This window comes from Miniopterus schreibersii (assembly GCF_964146895.1).
Source record: "Miniopterus schreibersii genome assembly, chromosome: 19".
Taxonomy (NCBI): domain Eukaryota; kingdom Metazoa; phylum Chordata; class Mammalia; order Chiroptera; family Miniopteridae; genus Miniopterus; species Miniopterus schreibersii.
In genome coordinates, this window is record NC_138119.1 from 11,265,040 (window position 1) to 11,281,505 (window position 16,466).

A 16,466-nucleotide genomic window follows, 5' to 3' on the forward strand; every position below is an offset into this window, starting at 1 on the left:
GGCGCCCATATGATGAAGTATAATCATGTCTACACACGCACACACACTCGAACAACACACACCTGCCAGAATGTGGCTTCAGACCACAGACACCCACACTAAGGAAGGATGGAAAGTGGTCACAGTGAATCAAGCAGTAGAAAGGACATTAGAAAAAAGGACGTCTCTCACTCGGGACTCAAATGAAAACACAGGGAGAGAAAAGGCCAGGCTTGACCGCTCCCCCTACTCCCATTTAAAAAAAAAAAAATCCACACCTGAGGATATATTTTCATAGATTCAAGAGAGAAGGGAAAGGAGAGGGGTGGGGGGAAGAAGCATAGATCCATTGCCTTTGACAGGGAATCGAACCCAAAACCTTTCGGATGGTCCAGCCAACTGAGCCAGGTGGCCAGCGCCCCACTAGGACTTTGATGTGGGAGTTAAAGGCGTGGACTCAGGAGCCAGGCTGCTTTCTAGCTGCATGACCTTAGGCAAGTCATTTGCCATGTTTATTTAGAGATACTAATTGAACCCACATCGTCGGGTGGTGCTGGGGTTTAAACAAGTTAGTAAATGTATAGCGCTTGGAACAGTGCCCGGGACACAGTAAGTACCACCTAAGTGCTTGCTGTGACCCCTGGGGGAGGGGGCTGCTGGGATTCCAACGGGGCGTCTTCCAGACACACCAGCGCCCTGTGAAGACCCTGCCCGCTCTGGGCCGGAGAAGGGAATGACGGGGGGCAGGGTGTCCTCCAAACGCTCGAGCCCCTGTGGGCCAGTGAGGCGCGGCCGGCAAGAGGGGCCCCTCCCGCAGGTGGATGTCAGCAGACACCCCTGGGGGGCGCTGCGAGGGGGCCCCGCGCGTGGGGGCCAGGCGCCCTCGGGATTATGAAGCGATGTAGCGGTTTAGGGGAGTAATGGCCCCCAAGTGTGCTGCCCCCACCTGTCTTTGCTCCCCGACCCTACCCGAGTCCCCCTCCCGGAACCTAAGGGGGAGGCGGGGCCCCGGGGAGCGCGGGGGGGTAACTGTTTCCTCGGCGAGAGGAGAGCTCGGCGGGCCCGCTCTTCCAGCCGAAGCAGTCGGGAACCGACCCTCGTCGGAGGTTCTTGGCATCGACCGTTTGTCTGAGAAATGTCAGAGAAGCACCTACTACGTTTGATCGAGACACTGAGTAAAACGCAGGATTTAACGGGGTCCCGGTCTTCCGGGAGCCGGCGAGCGCGAGCCCCGCCGTCGCCGTCGCCGCGCGTCCGGCCCCCGCGCTTCCACACCAGCCCCGGAGGAGCGGGGGCGTCGGCAAAAGCCAGCAGGACAGCTTTTCCAGGCCCCCTCCTGGAAGCCGTGCGTGCCCTCGGCGCCCACCTCCCCCGGCTCCCCCGGCGCCGCCCCCGTCCGTCTCCTCTCGGGCCGCTTCTGCCCTTTCCCCCCAGGCCCTGTGACCTGCTTCCCTCCGAGTGACACCTCCCTGCACCCCACCCCCCAGCCTGCCCAGCTGTTCCTATGCCATTTGCTTTCCCCTGGTTTCCTTCCCTGGCTCCCCACTCTCGGGGTCCCCAGACGCCGGCTCCCCTCTCCTCCTCCCCGCGGCTCCCCTTCTCCTGGGGGCTCTGCTCTTCCAGCACCGGGGACAGCTCCAGCCCCCGGAACAATGGACCCCACCTTAGGGCTCCTCTATAAATTCTCCATCTTCGTGCCTTGCCCGACTCGTGACTGGGGAGTAGGGTGGGGGAAGGGTTATTATCAACAGGACCAGCTGCTCTTCTGGGGCGGGAAGGGAGTCGGGGAGGCAGGAGACGGAAAGAGGGCGTGGCTCGCGTCTGGATTGTGCGTCCCTCTCCAGGGCAGGGAATTTGTATTCCACCCCTGAGACTGACATCACTGATGTCAGGGGAAAGGAGGTGGGAGTGGGGAGGGGGTGTGCAGGGGGGAGGTTTTTGTTGAGGAGAACGCGGCCGGAGAGCAGAGCTCCGGGACCCAGGTGACCGGGAAAGCAGGCAACCCCAGCAGCGGGAGCAGCCAGCAGCAGCCCAGGCCCGGGGACCGGGGTGGGGGTGGGAGGGGGGCTCAGGGGAGGATCTGAAGGGGGGCGGCAGGGCAGAAGGGACCCCCGGAGCCCTGCCGCCATCAGAGACCGAGCATCGGGCATCAGGGATCTTCGGACCCAGCAGAAGGATCAGCCACAGGGGAGGTGTCCTCTCAGGGAAGCCAACAAGAGCTCCACCTGCCCCACATCTGGAGGTCCCCCCCCACCTCCCACCTCCAACCCCCCGCCGTGCTGGCAACCAAATCAGGCCCCTAACCCCTCAGCCTCCATCCCCATTGCCCTCCTCAGGCCCTTTCCACCACCTCCAGCTCTCATCTCAGCCCCCAGTTCCTAGCGCCCCTGATACCACCCTACCCTCCAGGTCTTGGCCACCCTGACCCCCATCCTGGGATATTTGCCAAATCCCTGGGAGGAGATCATTTGTTTGGGCTATGCCCCCTGGTGGCATGACAGTGCCTGCCTAGACCCCTGACCCCTAGCCCTCAACTCTCTGGCCTCCTTTGTGTGAAAAGCTGCTCCTCTGCTCAGCACTGTGGTTGGGGGCCCAAGGGAAAGCCAGCTCCCACCACGTGCCCCCTGGCCCCCACCACTTGCCTTCTAGCTGGGCAGCTCCCCCTGGCCTTCAGGCCTCTCCCTGCTCCCCTCGGCCCCTCCTCCTGGGCCGCCCCAATGAAGGAGCCGGATGCCATCAAGCTGTTTGTGGGGCAGATCCCGAGGCATCTGGAGGAAAAGGATCTGAAGCCCATCTTTGAACAGTTTGGTCGTATCTTCGAGCTGACTGTCATCAAGGACAAGTACACCGGGCTGCACAAGGGTGAGGGGTCAGGCCAGGCTGGAGAGGCTCCAGGGAGTGGGCTGGGAGGCTGGGAGGCTGGGAGGCTGGGAGGCTGGGGGAAGTAGGCTGGAGGGATGGAGTGGCTGGGAAGGGCTGGGATGGAGTGGCTGGAAAGGGCCGGTCTGGATGGAAAAGTTTCTGGGGTGGGGAGTGTGATGGAGGAGTTAGAGGACTCAGCCAGGGTGACCAGGGGCCCCGATGGAGGACTCAGGATGGCCTCTTTGGGGAAAGAGCTGTCAAGGGGGCTGCGGACATGTGGGTCCCAGAGATGAAGAGGTGATGTCGTGGATGAAAGAGGAACAGAGAGCTGGTTTGGGACATAAGAGCTGGGCAGCCGTGTGTGTGTGTGTGTGTGTGTGTGTGTGTGTGTGTGTGTGCAAGACTGACAGTCTTAGTAGCTTCGGATACTATTGGGATGGAGGTCAGGACACAGGGTCAGGTGCTCAAGCTGGAAAGAGTAGACATGGACTGGGCAGGGCAGCTCCAGGATGAAGGAGAGGGACCTGAGAAGCAGGGTGTGAAGGACAGAGCTTGGTGACCAGCTGGGAAGCTGGGGGACTTGAAAGTTCAGAGCTAGAGGCAAAGAGAGGAAGCACCTCGGGCCTGTGCAAGTGCCACGTGGCTAAGCAGGGTTCAGGCCCAGGGTCAGGACTTGGAGAGCTCCAGGCACTGGGGTCATAAGGGCCCCACTGCCTCCCCCTCCACCTGGACTTCCAGGGATGCTCTTCCTTTCCCTTCTCTTCTATTCTGCTCTCCACCCTCCACCTGCCTCCCAGAGAGCTGGAGAGAGATGAGAAAATAGGGAAAATGGGCGAGGAGAGGAGAGGAGTGCTGGTGACCAAGATGGAGGGAGGTGGAGGCGAAGGGGAAAGAGGAAAGGAGATCAGCCAAGGAAGAGAGGAAACCACACTCCACTCACTTGCCTGGCAATCACATGCCCTTTCTCTTCCCCCCACAGAAAGCCCCAGTGCAGCCCTAGTGCATTTCCCGCTCCCACCATCACCACCATTTAAGCCTCCTGGCCTCTGGGTCTCAGTTCCAGGTTCATCAGCTCAGAGATCCCCTGGGCAGAATGTCTCCCCTCTCAGACAGGTCCCCGCCCCAGCAGGCAGAAGGTGGCAAGGAGGGACAAGCTTTCCAGACCTCATTCTCCTGGAGGCGGGGGGAGACTTTTAGGGAGGGGAGACCAGGGACTCACCCCCCGCCGGGTCTCTCTGCCCCTGCCCCTCCTCAGGATGTGCCTTCCTGACATACTGTGCCCGCGATTCAGCCCTGAAGGCCCAGAGCGCCCTGCACGAACAGAAGACGCTTCCAGGGGTGAGTCCCAGCCATTCCAAGGCCAGGGGCCTGAGAAGGGCCTTAGCAGGGGCAGGGGGCTCACCACCCTCCCAAGACACCGAGTGTATCTTCCACCTCCTCTCACCACCAGGAAGTCCCTCTCTCCTTCCAGCATCCCTCTTTCTTGCTGTGAGTGTGCGCATTTCTTCTCACCTGAGAGAAGGGATTAGGGGAGTACATGTAACCTTTGCAAGGCCCGGGTGCAGCCCTTTCTCTACTTCCCAACCTGCCCATGGGCGACACTTAGAGGGAGGACTAGCCGATTGGGAGGCGTGGGGAGAAGACTTTGGACACCAAGTGTGGGGCAGAGTGAGTGGGAGGCACTCAAGCTCTCTTTCGTGGCTCTGGGGAGGAAGCCTGGCTGTGAGCTAGGGGAGGGGTACCTGCTGCCTGAGATGGGCAGCTGGGGCTGGCTGGCCTGGCATCACTGTGCTGAGAAGAGCAAAGGAACAGGGCCACAGGGCATCAGGGTGGAGCAGGGCCTGGGCGGGTCCAGGCTAGGAGAAAGCCTGGGAGGCAAGCACAGGCCGGGGCAGCCATCACTGTGGAGGATCAGGCACTACCCCACCTAGTATGGCCTCGCTCCTGCAGGCGCAGGACTCTGTCTCTTCCTCTCAGCCAGCCTTGCAGATTGTCCCAGGCCTGGGCTGGCATGGGGCAAGAATGAAGAATGCCAGACTCCCCCCAACTACTCCCCATAACACAACCTGGGAAGGAAGTTGTACCATTCACTTTTGCTCTCTAGCTGCTTCTGTTGTCACTGGCACAGTGAACCCCAGGAAGTACGTCCTGAGAGCTAACTCCCTCCATCCTTTTAGGAAACATTCGCTAAGCACTATCTAAGTGCCGGAGACCCACCTGTCCCAGCCTCTACTCCTCTCCAATGAAGGAAATGGAGAGCAGGCTGATTCTCCATCTCTTCCTGGGAAGGAAATAGACAAAACAGATGGGGAAAGAGGGTGGGGGGTTTTGGAAAGTAGAGCTGCTTCAATACTCCCAACTTCCAACCCTCCAGGGTCTGAGACCAACCCCCTCTCTGGCCCTCAACCTTGAGTACCACTAGGACGGCAAATCAACAGCCAGCTCCCTGCTGTCACCCACTATCTGATCCCTGTAGGTGGCAAGGCAGCCCGGAACAGCGTTGCTTATGGAGTTAAGGTCCATGCATGTGTGTGAGCAGGCTTGGAATCCCAGGAGCACGTGCATGCACGCATGTGTGCGTGGGCAGCCCACAGGCCCGGCATGTGGGTATGGGCCCACGCATCCCTGGGAAGCCTGGTTCCTATGGCGTCACATCGCAACTTTCCTCTCTCTCTTTTTTCTCTCTGGAGGCCCCTGACAAATCAACAGTTTTCTCTCCACTGCTGTTTCTCTGTCTTTTCCTGTCATCTCCCCTTCTCTCAGAGCCCCTGCAGAAACCAGAGGGGCAAGGGATAAGGGAGAGAGAGGAAGGGAGACTGGAGCTGGGGTGTGATCCCCCAGGCCCTCTGAGCCAGTTGGGGGCCGTCTGCCTCCCATTACCTGCCTGGCTCAGGCAGGGTGCTGTCCTGGGCGTGGAAAGGCACTGCCTCCCCTTCCAGAGGAAATGAGGCCCAGGGTGTGGGGTGAGGGAGAAAGGCAGCCCAGTTAATGATTGTCTAGCCCTGCCCCCCGAGCTCCCCGGTCCTTGCCCCAGAGGACAAGATGCAGAGAGGCCTGACAGAGCCTCTAGTAGGAAATGAGAGGTTCTCTTCTCCAAGGGGGATCCCATGCTGGAAGCTTGGGGGAGCAGACCAGGGCAGTCTAGGGAGCAGATATCTGTGACCAAGCTCTTACTGACCCTTTGTGTCCCCAGGTCTTTTCTCTGCCTCCCTGCCACTGGCCATCCTGGCAGCATTGTTTCCCCTCAGCCCGTGGTGTGTGTATGTGTGTGTGTGTGTGTAGTGTGCCAGCTCTGCACGGTTGTGTTGGCAAGTTCTTCCTGCTGTCTAATCCGCATGCCCTCCTGTTGCAGATTCTTTTTTAATGGGGTCACTTAGCCTTCTCTCCTTTCTCCCCATCTTTGTCACTTCAGAATCTGGAAGCTGCTACCATATAGGTGATGCTTCAGGCTGCTGAAAGAAAGAATGGGGGCTGGGCCTATGGTTCTCTCCCCTAAGAATACCCAGGAGAGGTGCTGCCACAGGTCTCTGGATTCTTCCTGTGAGCTGGGCATGGCCTCCTGGAGGTGGTGGTGTGAGGGACTCTGTCTGGCCTGCCTTTCCCCCTCTACTTGGGCCAAAACCCCAATCTAGGGACACAGCCCCCGTCTGCTTCTGTTGGGTGGTAAAACTCTGGTCCCATGGAGAAGACCTGTGTGTGGCCTGGGACACCAGGTGAGAGTCTGGAGCCAAGAGCTAGATGAGCTCTTCCTGGACGTGGGGTCTTTGCTGTAAGTGAGAAGAACTATGGCCTTCCAAGTGACCAAGTTGGTGAGGGGTTCTCAGCCGGACTGGGTTGGAGTATAAATAGCCCCCTTCCTCTTCTGGAGGCCCTCCCTCAGGGAGGCCTTATCACCTGGGGTGGTAGCTAGGAAGACAGGCGCCTGCTGGGTTGCTAGGTAAACAGGGCCCAGCTGGACTCAGGGGAGGGGGCAGGTGTGCCCGAGCTGAGCTAACAAAGACTAGCTTTCCCACAGGAAGTGCCAGGCCAAGAGGAGGCTGGCAATGGGGCATTGGGGGCCACCAAGGGAGGCTGTCTGGGAGGAAGTGTGGGGGAGCTTCTGTCAGTGTGGTCTGTGCTGTGGTCTGCACACTCGTGTGTGCCTTTGTGCAGATCCATATCAGCTGTGGATATTTATTGATGTGCTATTTCTGTGCCTGGGAGCCTGTGCAGGGAGGGGTAGCATCCTTTCTCTCTGGCCCCAGGTTCCCCATCCCCAACTAGAACAGCAAATCCCCAGGGGCCTGTTGGGAAGGGGTTAGTGGCAAGCATGAGAATCCCTGGACACTGAGACCCTGGTTCTGATTCTCGTGTGTGTGTCTGTCCGTCCGCTGAGGTACCTGCGAGGGGACTTCCTGATTGCTTGGGTGACAGTATAGGACAGAAGGAGGGTGAAAGATCAGGAGCCTGAGCATCTGACCCCCACTCCTTGCTATACACACACACGCACACATGCACACACACTCACACACACACTCTCCTGAGGACACTGAACCTCAGATGGGATAAACCCAGATTGGTGGAGAATGAAGCTGGAGGAGATTGGCCCCAGGATTTCGTGACCCCCTCTCCAACCAGCTGCTCTCAGAGATTATGGGGGGGAGGGGAGGACTATCAGTGGAAGTGAGGCTTAGATTTGATCCAGGGCTGGGAATCCCTGGCCAGCAGAGTCCAGCCAGACTGACTGGCATAACAGGACACCCGAGAAGAAGGTCCAGTGTGGGGCGGGGGAACTATCGTTTTTGCCCTTCTCTGTATTAAGTGAGGACACACAGCAATCCAGGCTGGAATGCTAGAGCTGAGGGGAACCTGGCCAAGACTGCCTGATCTGGCCATTTTACAGATGAGGAAGCTGAGGCCCAGAGGAGAGACATGACTTGTCCAAGGTCACCCAGCTATTGAGTGGCAGGGCCAGTCCTCCAAGCCCAATGCCTCCCCTGAGGATAACCTTAGCCCCACCCTCAGGATGTAGATGAATAGTTTCTTTTTTAATTTATTTGGTCGCTGGTACTAGGACTCCATCAGATGAGTGGGGTGATCAGGTGTGGCCCCATTGGTCAAAGTCCTTAATAGCAAAATATTTTCAGACACGGAAGACTGAGCCCTTTTCTCCCTCTCCAGTTCCCAAGATGCTCCCCACCCTGGGTAAGGAAATCAACCTGCAGGAGTCATTCCCTAGTTCTCTGGCCAGACAAGAGCATGGAGAGTGGAAGTGGGGATGTCTGCATTCCCACTGAAGGCTGAACAAAAGGGAGATGCTGCGGGGTAGGGGAGAGGGGAGAGCTCTGGAGGACTCCCAGGCACACGGAGAATCTTGAAAGAGCACGGGACAGCAATCCTCCTTCGGAGCTGCCTTGGCTGTGAGACACCAAGGATTTGATCTGCAGGAGGAAGATAGAAGGGACAGTATGGCCCCTGCAGGACCAGTTCAGCATGCCTCCCTCCGGGAGGCCCTTCTGGGCCCCTCCCCCACCTCCCAGCCCTCACCAAGTCCTCCACCCCCAGCATACCCTGTTCCCACCCCCCTCCCAATTCCTTCGGGGCGGGTGTGTGGAGCAGCAGAAGTGATGACGTCACCGTGGTCGCCAGGGCGACGGGAGGGATAAATCAGGCTGAGTGGGCGGTTGCCATGGCGCGCATTCTCCCGTTGCCACGGAGACTGGGCATCTGCTCCCTTTGTGCTGCCCGAATGCCTTCCCCCTGGGGTCAAGAGGTGTAGGGGGGCAGAAAGAGAGGCAGACACTCCTCTAGGGGTCAGAAGGCAGTTGGGGCATTTGTGGGGTCTCCCTCAGTCTAAGGTCTTCCTTGGGGCTCCTTGACCTCTGTTGCTCCTACTGTGTGGAACTGAGGCAGCTCTTGTTGAATAGCCCATTGGTTGGGCTCCATCTCAAGGCACAGGTCCTGTGGGCAGCCCCATTGTTCCCTTGAGGAGAGCAGCACCTATCCCCGGCCAAGTCATCAGGGCCCTACCTGAGTCAGGCACTGGGCCCCATGAGCATCCTCTCCTTCCACAGCCTCTAATCCCCTCTGGTCCTAACCTGAACAAGATTAGGCCCTGTCCCTTCCTTCCCATCAGCAATTTAGAGGGCTGGGGAAACCTCCTGGGCCTGGGGTTTACTCCCTCTTACCTCTCTGCAGGTCCTGGCCTGGGGAGGGCTCTTGGGGTGTTCAGAGAAGGTCCCCAGCAGTTGCCTTCTCTTCTCTCCTTTAGATGAACAGGCCAATCCAGGTCAAGCCAGCCGACAGCGAGAGCCGAGGAGGTAGGTTCTGTACCTTTGGACTCAGTCCCTTTCCCTCAACCTGCAAATCCAGGGCTTGGAGTAGATGTGGAACAGCCTTTCTTGAGGAAGAAAGTCAGAACTGTGAAGGGTTCCCAGTCAAGGCTGGCGTAGGAGTCAGTGTGGCCAGAGGGGGTGTGATTCAGCCCATCATAGAGATGCAAAACTGAGGCCCAGAGTGGAATAATGCAAGTCCTCCAGAGCTGGGATGAGCCAACCATCACCCTTTTCACACCCAAAAGCCATTGGTCCCCGGGGTGAGGGGAGTGTCTTGAGCTCCCGGGAAAAGCTGAAGGTAAAGGGTGGCATCCCTGCCTGTCCCAAGCTGGGATGGAGCCCGGAGCCCAGAGGCCCTGAACATGCCCCTCCTCCTGTGCCCTATCCCCCAGAAGACCGGAAGCTCTTTGTGGGGATGCTAGGGAAGCAGCAGACAGATGAAGACGTCCGGAAGATGTTCGAGCCTTTTGGGACCATAGATGAGTGCACTGTGCTGCGGGGGCCAGATGGCACCAGCAAAGGTAGCTCCCGCCACCCTCCTCCTCCTCACACCCGGGCCCTCTGGCCCGCCTGCCCCTGTCCCACCACTTTCTTGGGCAATGGGGACCATAGGGGCCTCCAAGGTGAGCACTCATCCTTTCCTCCTGTCCCTTGAATTCTCTAGGCTGCGCCTTCGTGAAGTTCCAGACCCACGCCGAGGCCCAGGCAGCTATCAACACCCTTCACAGCAGCCGGACCCTGCCGGTGAGGCCCGCTCCCGGCCTCAGGCCTCTCCAGCCCCCCGGGCGCTGCCAGCCCTCGCTCAGAGGGGCCACTCCATTCGCAACAGGGCCTTTGAATTTATTCAGAAAGGACTTTCTGGCGGAAGAACCCAACTTTTAGGGACACCTTCACATTTCAAATCGCATCTCCCTACCTTTTGTCCCCTGTCCCTGTCCCTCATCTTCAGTCCAAATGCCCTCACCCTCCTCTCCTACCTCCACCATCCCTCAGCCCTCCTCTCACCTCCCACCTCTCCTTCACCTTCCCATACCCCCCACCCTCACTGACTGGGCAGCAGGACGCTTGCTTTGGGGCCCCACATGCCCTCCACACATTTATTCTGTTGCCCCCGCCCATGAGCAGTGGGCCAAGTGACTGCGCTCGCTTGCGGGGTGCAGAGCAAACATCTAAACCACAGCTAGCTGGCTCCCTAGGAGCAGACACTTAGCCAGGGACTAGCAGCACTGGATGGAGAAGCACATCCAGATTCTAGGCTCTACAGCAGTCCTTGCAAACGTTCAAGCTTGGTTTTTATTTGGTGCAAGCTGGTATTAAAATTTGAGGCTGCATCCTCTGAGCATGAGGACGGGGGGGGGGGGGGGGGGGGCGGGGGGGGAATTGAGGTAAGGGGGTGGGGCAGCAGCAGGTCCTGAGCAGCCTGAGATTAAACACTTTCTGTGGCTCATCTGCCCAGGGAGGATTTTAGGTTCCAAATCCCCATGGAGAAGCCAGGGATGCCCTCTGCATTCCGGTGGGCCTTTCCCTTTTCAAGCACATGCCTTCACATTCCTCTGCTTTTCCTAGCCTCTTGTACTTCCTGGCATGGGGAGAGGGGGGGATTAAAATGTGCCCATTTGACAGAGGCACACTGATGGCTGCTTTCTCAGAGGCCAAGCCATGAGTGGCCAACCTGAGCCAGGTCCCGAGGGATCTGGGGAAGAGAGGCTACCTCTGTCCCTCTGACGCATGTGGGGCCCATGCCCAGGGTGCCTCATCCAGCCTGGTGGTGAAGTTTGCTGACACAGAGAAGGAGCGAGGGCTCCGCCGAATGCAGCAGGTGGCCACCCAGCTGGGCATGTTTAGCCCCATCGCCCTCCAGTTCGGAGCCTACAGCGCCTACACCCAGGCCGTGAGCACAGCCCCCTGGTGCTGGCCCCGCCCACCCCCTCTCCTCCTGGTCCTCTGTCCTGCCCCCACCCTCCCAATGTCAAGGCTCAGGGTTGGACGGGGAGCCAGGCCAGGGTGCAGGGCGCCTGGCCCCACTCTCCTCTCTTCCCCTGCCCACAGCTGATGCAGCAGCAGGCGGCCCTGGTGGCGGCTCACAGTGCCTACCTCAGCCCCATGGCCACCATGGCTGCCGTGCAGATGCAACACATGGCCGCCATCAATGCCAATGGCCTCATCGCCACCCCCATCACCCCATCCTCAGGTAAGGTCCAGGCAGGGCTGGGCTGGCAGAAGTAGGGTTGGTCAGGGGAGCCATGGGGTCCAGGAGGGGCTCAGGGCTCAGAAAATGACCTGCCTCCTGCCCTCTGCCTGCACACTGGCTGATTGGTTCTCTGCATTTGTGTGTGTCTCGGCTTCTCTGCTCTGTCTTTGTCGCTTTCTCCTCCCCAGGAACCAGCACCCCTCCTGCCATCGCTGCCACGCCTGTCTCGGCCATCCCAGCTGCCCTGGGCGTCAACGGCTACAGCCCAGTGCCCACCCAGCCCACCGGGCAGCCTGCCCCAGATGCTCTGTATCCCAACGGGGTTCACCCCTACCCAGGTGGGGGTCTCTGCTGCCACCCCTCTCCCAGCAGCCCTCCAGCCACCATTCCCCTTCCTGGCAGCTGGGACACACCCCCCATCTCCAGGCTTGGGGCTATAAGGCCTTCTCCTGCTCTGTCATCCTGGGCAGGGGTGTTCCTTCCCATTCCCAGCCAGGGAAGCTGAGGCGCAGGGAGGCAAAGGGACTTGTCCAGGGTTGCACAGCCGGTCAGACTCAAGTCTTGCTAACGTCAGGGGAGCCTGTGCATGTCCACCTTCTCATTTTATACCCGAGCCCACATGAGGCTCTTGTCCCCACGTGCCGGCCTCTGCTCTGCTCTGCTCTCACGGTTGGTGCTGCTTTCCCCAGCCCAGAGCCCCGCGGCCCCCGTGGACCCCCTGCAGCAGGCCTATGCAGGGATGCAGCACTACACAGGTGAGGAGCCCCACCGGGCCTGGCCCAGTCGGGAGGGATGGCCAGACGGAAAGAGGCCCTGAAGCTGGGCCTGGGGCAGTCCCCTCTCTGACACCTCTCAGCCCTGCCAACCCCATTGCCTGGGCCAGGGGTAGGGAGACTGGGCTGGCAGGGGAGGGCTGGGGCCAGGGCATCTCGGGAGCCCCAGTAGCTCTCTGTCTCCCCACCCCAGCAGCCTACCCGGCAGCCTACAGTCTGGTTGCGCCTGCGTTCCCGCAGCCTCCTGCCCTGGTGGCCCAGCAGCCCCCACCTCCCCCCCAGCAGCAGCAGCAGCAACAGCAACAGCAGCAGCAACAACGGGAAGGTGCGGCCCGAGCTGAGAGCCTCTGGGGATACGGGTGCCCTTGTCTGGGGATATGGGTGCCCTTGTTGCGGGTTCAGACTCCCTCTGCCTGGTCCAAGCCCAGCTTTGGCCCCATGGGTGGGGAAGAAAGGGAGTGGGGGTCAAGGTGGCTGGCACCCTGACCCACATGTTTTGGGCCAGGATTGGAGGGTCCTTCTAAGACCTGCTCTCCCGAGGCCTGTGCTCCTTGAGTCTGTCCCCCAGTCACCAAGCTCCTCCTGTGTCTCTGTTGCCACCAGGCCCTGATGGCTGCAACATCTTCATCTACCACTTGCCCCAGGAGTTCACCGACTCAGAAATCCTCCAGATGTTTGTCCCCTTTGGCCATGTCATCTCAGCCAAAGTCTTTGTGGACCGGGCCACCAATCAGAGCAAGTGTTTTGGTAAGAATATAATGACCTAAAGATAAAATATGGCACATTTTTGCCAAACTCCAAATGCGGACGAGGTCTGATATACTTGAAGGCACTTATGGTTGTAGTGGGCCCACTATTTGGAATCCAGATTGACCAAGAGTCCAGAAAAAAACCAAAACATTTTTTACACACCCGACATTCCTACCAGCTGCGCCCAGGCCCATCTCCTCTCCAGAAAACTGCAGGCCCACCTTCTCCCCTTAAGAACCTATTAAACCCATGCTCTGTGAGGTCTGATAGAGGCTCTGGAATAGGATGTTTGGTTTCCAAAAGGGAGGCTTAGGGAGTCGAGTTAAGTTGCCTTCAGGTCTTTGTCTGCAAGGCTGCTTCAGGGGAAAAAGGGAACGTGCTTGTCCTCCCCACTTCAGCAGTCATTTAGGGTCTGCAGTGTTTTCAGTGGGTGGGCTCAGAACCATCCAGGCTGAGCAAGGGGCTGCCCCTCAGAGAACGCTGAGAACTCCCAGTGTGGGAGTGGCTGGGCTGTATTCGCTCACTTAGACAATCAGGGGGTACTGACTGAATGCCTGCTGCGTGCTGGGCAGTTTTCTAGGCATTTTGGGGGGCCTGCAGGCAGTAGGGTGGTGCTGGGAAACTAGCACAGGAGAGTGAGGTGCGGTTGGGCCGTCCCTATGCCCCTCTCACCGTAGGCTTTGTGAGTTTTGACAATCCGGCGAGCGCCCAGGCTGCCATACAGGCCATGAACGGTTTCCAGATCGGCATGAAGCGCCTCAAAGTCCAGCTAAAGCGGCCTAAGGATGCCAACCGGCCCTACTGAGGGCCCCAGGTGGGTCCTGTTCCTGTCCTGTGACCTCTCCAGCCCCCACACACTGCAGCCAGGGCCCTGGCTCAGACTGCCTCCACGCTCTCTTCCACCAGCCTCAGGGATGGCCTGACTGGTTGTTTTTCAGTCATCCAAGTCTCCCCCGTACACACACACAGGCAAACACGCACACACGCACGCACAGAGTGACCCCAGACAGAGCCAAGTGCGCTCCCCAGATCTTCCCCGGTATCTGGTCTCGTTCATCTGGTCAGTGTCCATGTGTCTGTGTGTGTCTCTCTCTCTGGTTTTCCTTTGGGTTGGAGTGAGATTACGGGAGTAGGGTTTAAGGATTAAGAGGGCTGGTTTAGGGCACTGGAGGGTCGTAGAATCACTGGCTGCTGGACGGAATATCTATTCTGAGAAGTAGGGACGTCGGGTCCTTAGTCCCCTGGACTCCAGGTGATTTTCTTATGTGGCAGTGGACCCATGGGACAGTGGAGAGTGCACAGAACAGACTGGGGGGAGTCCCAGCCTCAGGCCTCTCGGGAGCAGCTTTGGTTCAGGTGGAGGAAGCTGAAATGCTGGACTGCCTGTGAATTTCACTGCAAGGTCCCCTCCACTCCACTGCCCTCCACCACCCCACCCATGGCCTAGGCTGTGAGCTTTGGTTACTTTTATGTTGTTTAATCTCCTTTGGACCAAACCCCCGAAAAAATACAACCCAAGAACAATACCCACATTTTCTGTTTCTCCCCCTTTCCCCCCAATCCTGGCTGCTTAACTCCCCCCACCCTGGGGGCCCCCAGCCCAGGGCCCGTGTCCATTGTCGGCCGAAGCCCCCATCCCCGGACCCCTGCTCCGGGCCCCTGTAAGTTGCATGGAACGAGCGTGTTGTCTTTGGAGCCAATTGTTTGTTATTTGGGGAGGGGGCCGCGGAGGGAAGCGCCCCCCCAGCCCAGGGTCAGGGCCGGGGGCAGCTCGCGGGATGTGCTTGGTTGACAGTGGTTGGTGACTGTGGTCTGTGTTCTGTGCATCTCTCTGGCTTTCTTCGTTCCTTTCCGAAAGGAATGAGAGCACCCTGTAGGGGCCCTGGGCTCTCCCCAGCCTGCTCTGCCCTCCCCTTTGCGGGTGCCCTCTGCTCTCTCCTCAGGTGTCTGCCCCACGCAGCACCCTGCTCCTTTCTCTGAGTCCTCGCTGCCTGCCTGTGCTGTCTCATCCCTTTGCCTCTCTCCCTCTAGTCCCCGACTGTATCTTCTGGTCTTTCTTTTTCTCATGGGCTGTTTGAATATTTCCTCCCTAATATCTTCGGTTTCTCGTATCACCTGCCCTCCCTTCCATCTCCACCCCTCCCACTTGTCCAATGGCTGGGGGACCGGATGGTTCAGTTTGGACTGAGGGCCTTCTGATGACCTGTCTTCCTCAGCCACTCCAGCCACCCCCCACCCCTGAGCCCGTGACCTGGATTGGCAGCTGTCTTCCCATGGCTTCACCCGTGTTTCCTTCCTTCACAGGTCTGGAGACACCACAGGAAGGGGCTCCTCACCCTGGTCCCCACGCCTGGCCCTCTCCGCACATCTACTCTGAGCCTCAGTTGGGCTCTGGGCAAAAGCTGCTTCCTGGCTCTGGGGGCACAGGACACCGGCCCACTCCCACCCCCCCGCCTCTCCTCAAGGGCCTGTTTCCTCCCAGGTGCCCTTTTGGCCTTTGTGAGGGAGCAAGGAACAGGCTCGGAGGCTCCAGGGTATCTGCCTTCTGCTGGGGCTCCTGTGGCGGGCCTTCTGCGCCCAGCTTTCGCACTTGCCTCCCCGACCAGTGGGCCTGTTCTACCTGTGCAGCTGGGAGGGCAGCGGGGCCTCCCACGTGCTCCTCACCCCACCCTGGTCCCAGCCTCTTCCCACATCAGGGGTTTCTCAGAAGCTGGTTCTCCCGCCCCTGCCACCCTCAGCTAGACGTAGGCTATCACAGAACCCTGGGCTCCCAGCCCTAAAACTCACTGCCTCCCCTAAGGGCCCCCCTCTAAGGAGGGTGTGGGGGAGCCCTGAGGGCTGCCTCTCTGCCAGTCAGCCACAGAGACCCTCCTCCTTTCACGAGGAAAAGACCTCCCCGAACCCCTAAAAATGTTTACAGTCTCTGCTGGTCCCCTCCGTGTAAATACCACTACCAGCCGTGCGTTATCCAGCCCGGCCCGGCCCGGACGCTGCCATCTCTCTTCTGGGAGTTTAGACAATGTTTCCCTTGGATTTCTTCTCTTGATTTCTCCCTTTGCTTTGGGGGGTAACTGGGTATTGGGGAGGAGGGGCGTGGGGAGGGATAAAGGGGTTTATTACCTGGTCATTTTCTTTAGGAAGTTTTAGGGAAAAGAAGTGGGGTGGGGGTGGGAGTGGTACGGGGAGACTGGGGAGTCGGTTTCAGACACTTCTCTATGCTTAACTTATTTATTTATTGCATTTTACTTTTAAAGAGTTCGTCTTTTCTGTCTAAATAAAGAAAAAGGTTTAAAAGCATCAAATAAGAGTCTTGGAAGGTTGAGGGTGGGGTTTGTACACAGAGCGGGGGGAATGAGGAGAGCGAGGGAGGGAGAACTCCCAGGAAGGGCCAGCGCTCGCCTCTGAGCAGTGCCCAGGCCTTGAACACGCTCCGTGACCCCGTTCCTTCGCCCTTCGGGGGGCTTCATTCTGCAGAGCGGGGCACCGAGGCGGAAAGCGGGTCAGCAGGTCTCTCCTGCATCCAGCCCTGTTCCTCCAAAGGCCGAGGACTTGCAGCCTCACACCCTGCCCTGCCCTGCCCTGCGCCAGCCAGTGGGG

General features: G+C 59.0%; 1 protein-coding gene across 3 annotated transcripts; it reads left to right on the forward strand.

Annotated features, from left to right (window-relative positions):
- Positions 1–1,910: 1,910 nt before the first annotated feature.
- CELF3 (CUGBP Elav-like family member 3) lies at positions 1,911–16,169 on the forward strand. Of its 3 annotated transcripts, XR_013997675.1 has the most exons (15): positions 1,911–1,961; positions 2,736–2,841; positions 4,097–4,179; positions 9,092–9,140; positions 9,548–9,676; positions 9,820–9,899; positions 10,903–11,046; positions 11,205–11,346; positions 11,535–11,684; positions 12,036–12,101; positions 12,313–12,444; positions 12,723–12,866; positions 13,547–13,683; positions 14,469–14,530; positions 15,174–16,168. XR_013997675.1 is itself a non-coding variant. In XM_081120886.1 (14 exons), the coding sequence occupies exons 4-13, from the start codon at positions 9,092–9,094 to the stop codon at positions 13,672–13,674; spliced, it is 1,164 nt and encodes a 387-aa protein (XP_080977012.1). In that variant the 5' UTR covers positions 1,913–1,961; positions 2,736–2,841; positions 4,097–4,179; the 3' UTR covers positions 13,675–13,683; positions 15,174–16,168. The 3 variants fall into 3 exon arrangements, 2 of the variants coding, with proteins under 2 accessions (XP_080977012.1, XP_080977011.1); XM_081120886.1 differs by lacking the exon at positions 14,469–14,530 and having other exon boundaries at positions 1,913–1,961; XM_081120885.1 differs by lacking the exons at positions 1,911–1,961; positions 14,469–14,530 and having other exon boundaries at positions 2,692–2,841; positions 9,551–9,676; positions 15,174–16,169.
- The last annotated feature ends 297 nt before the right edge of the window (positions 16,170–16,466 follow it).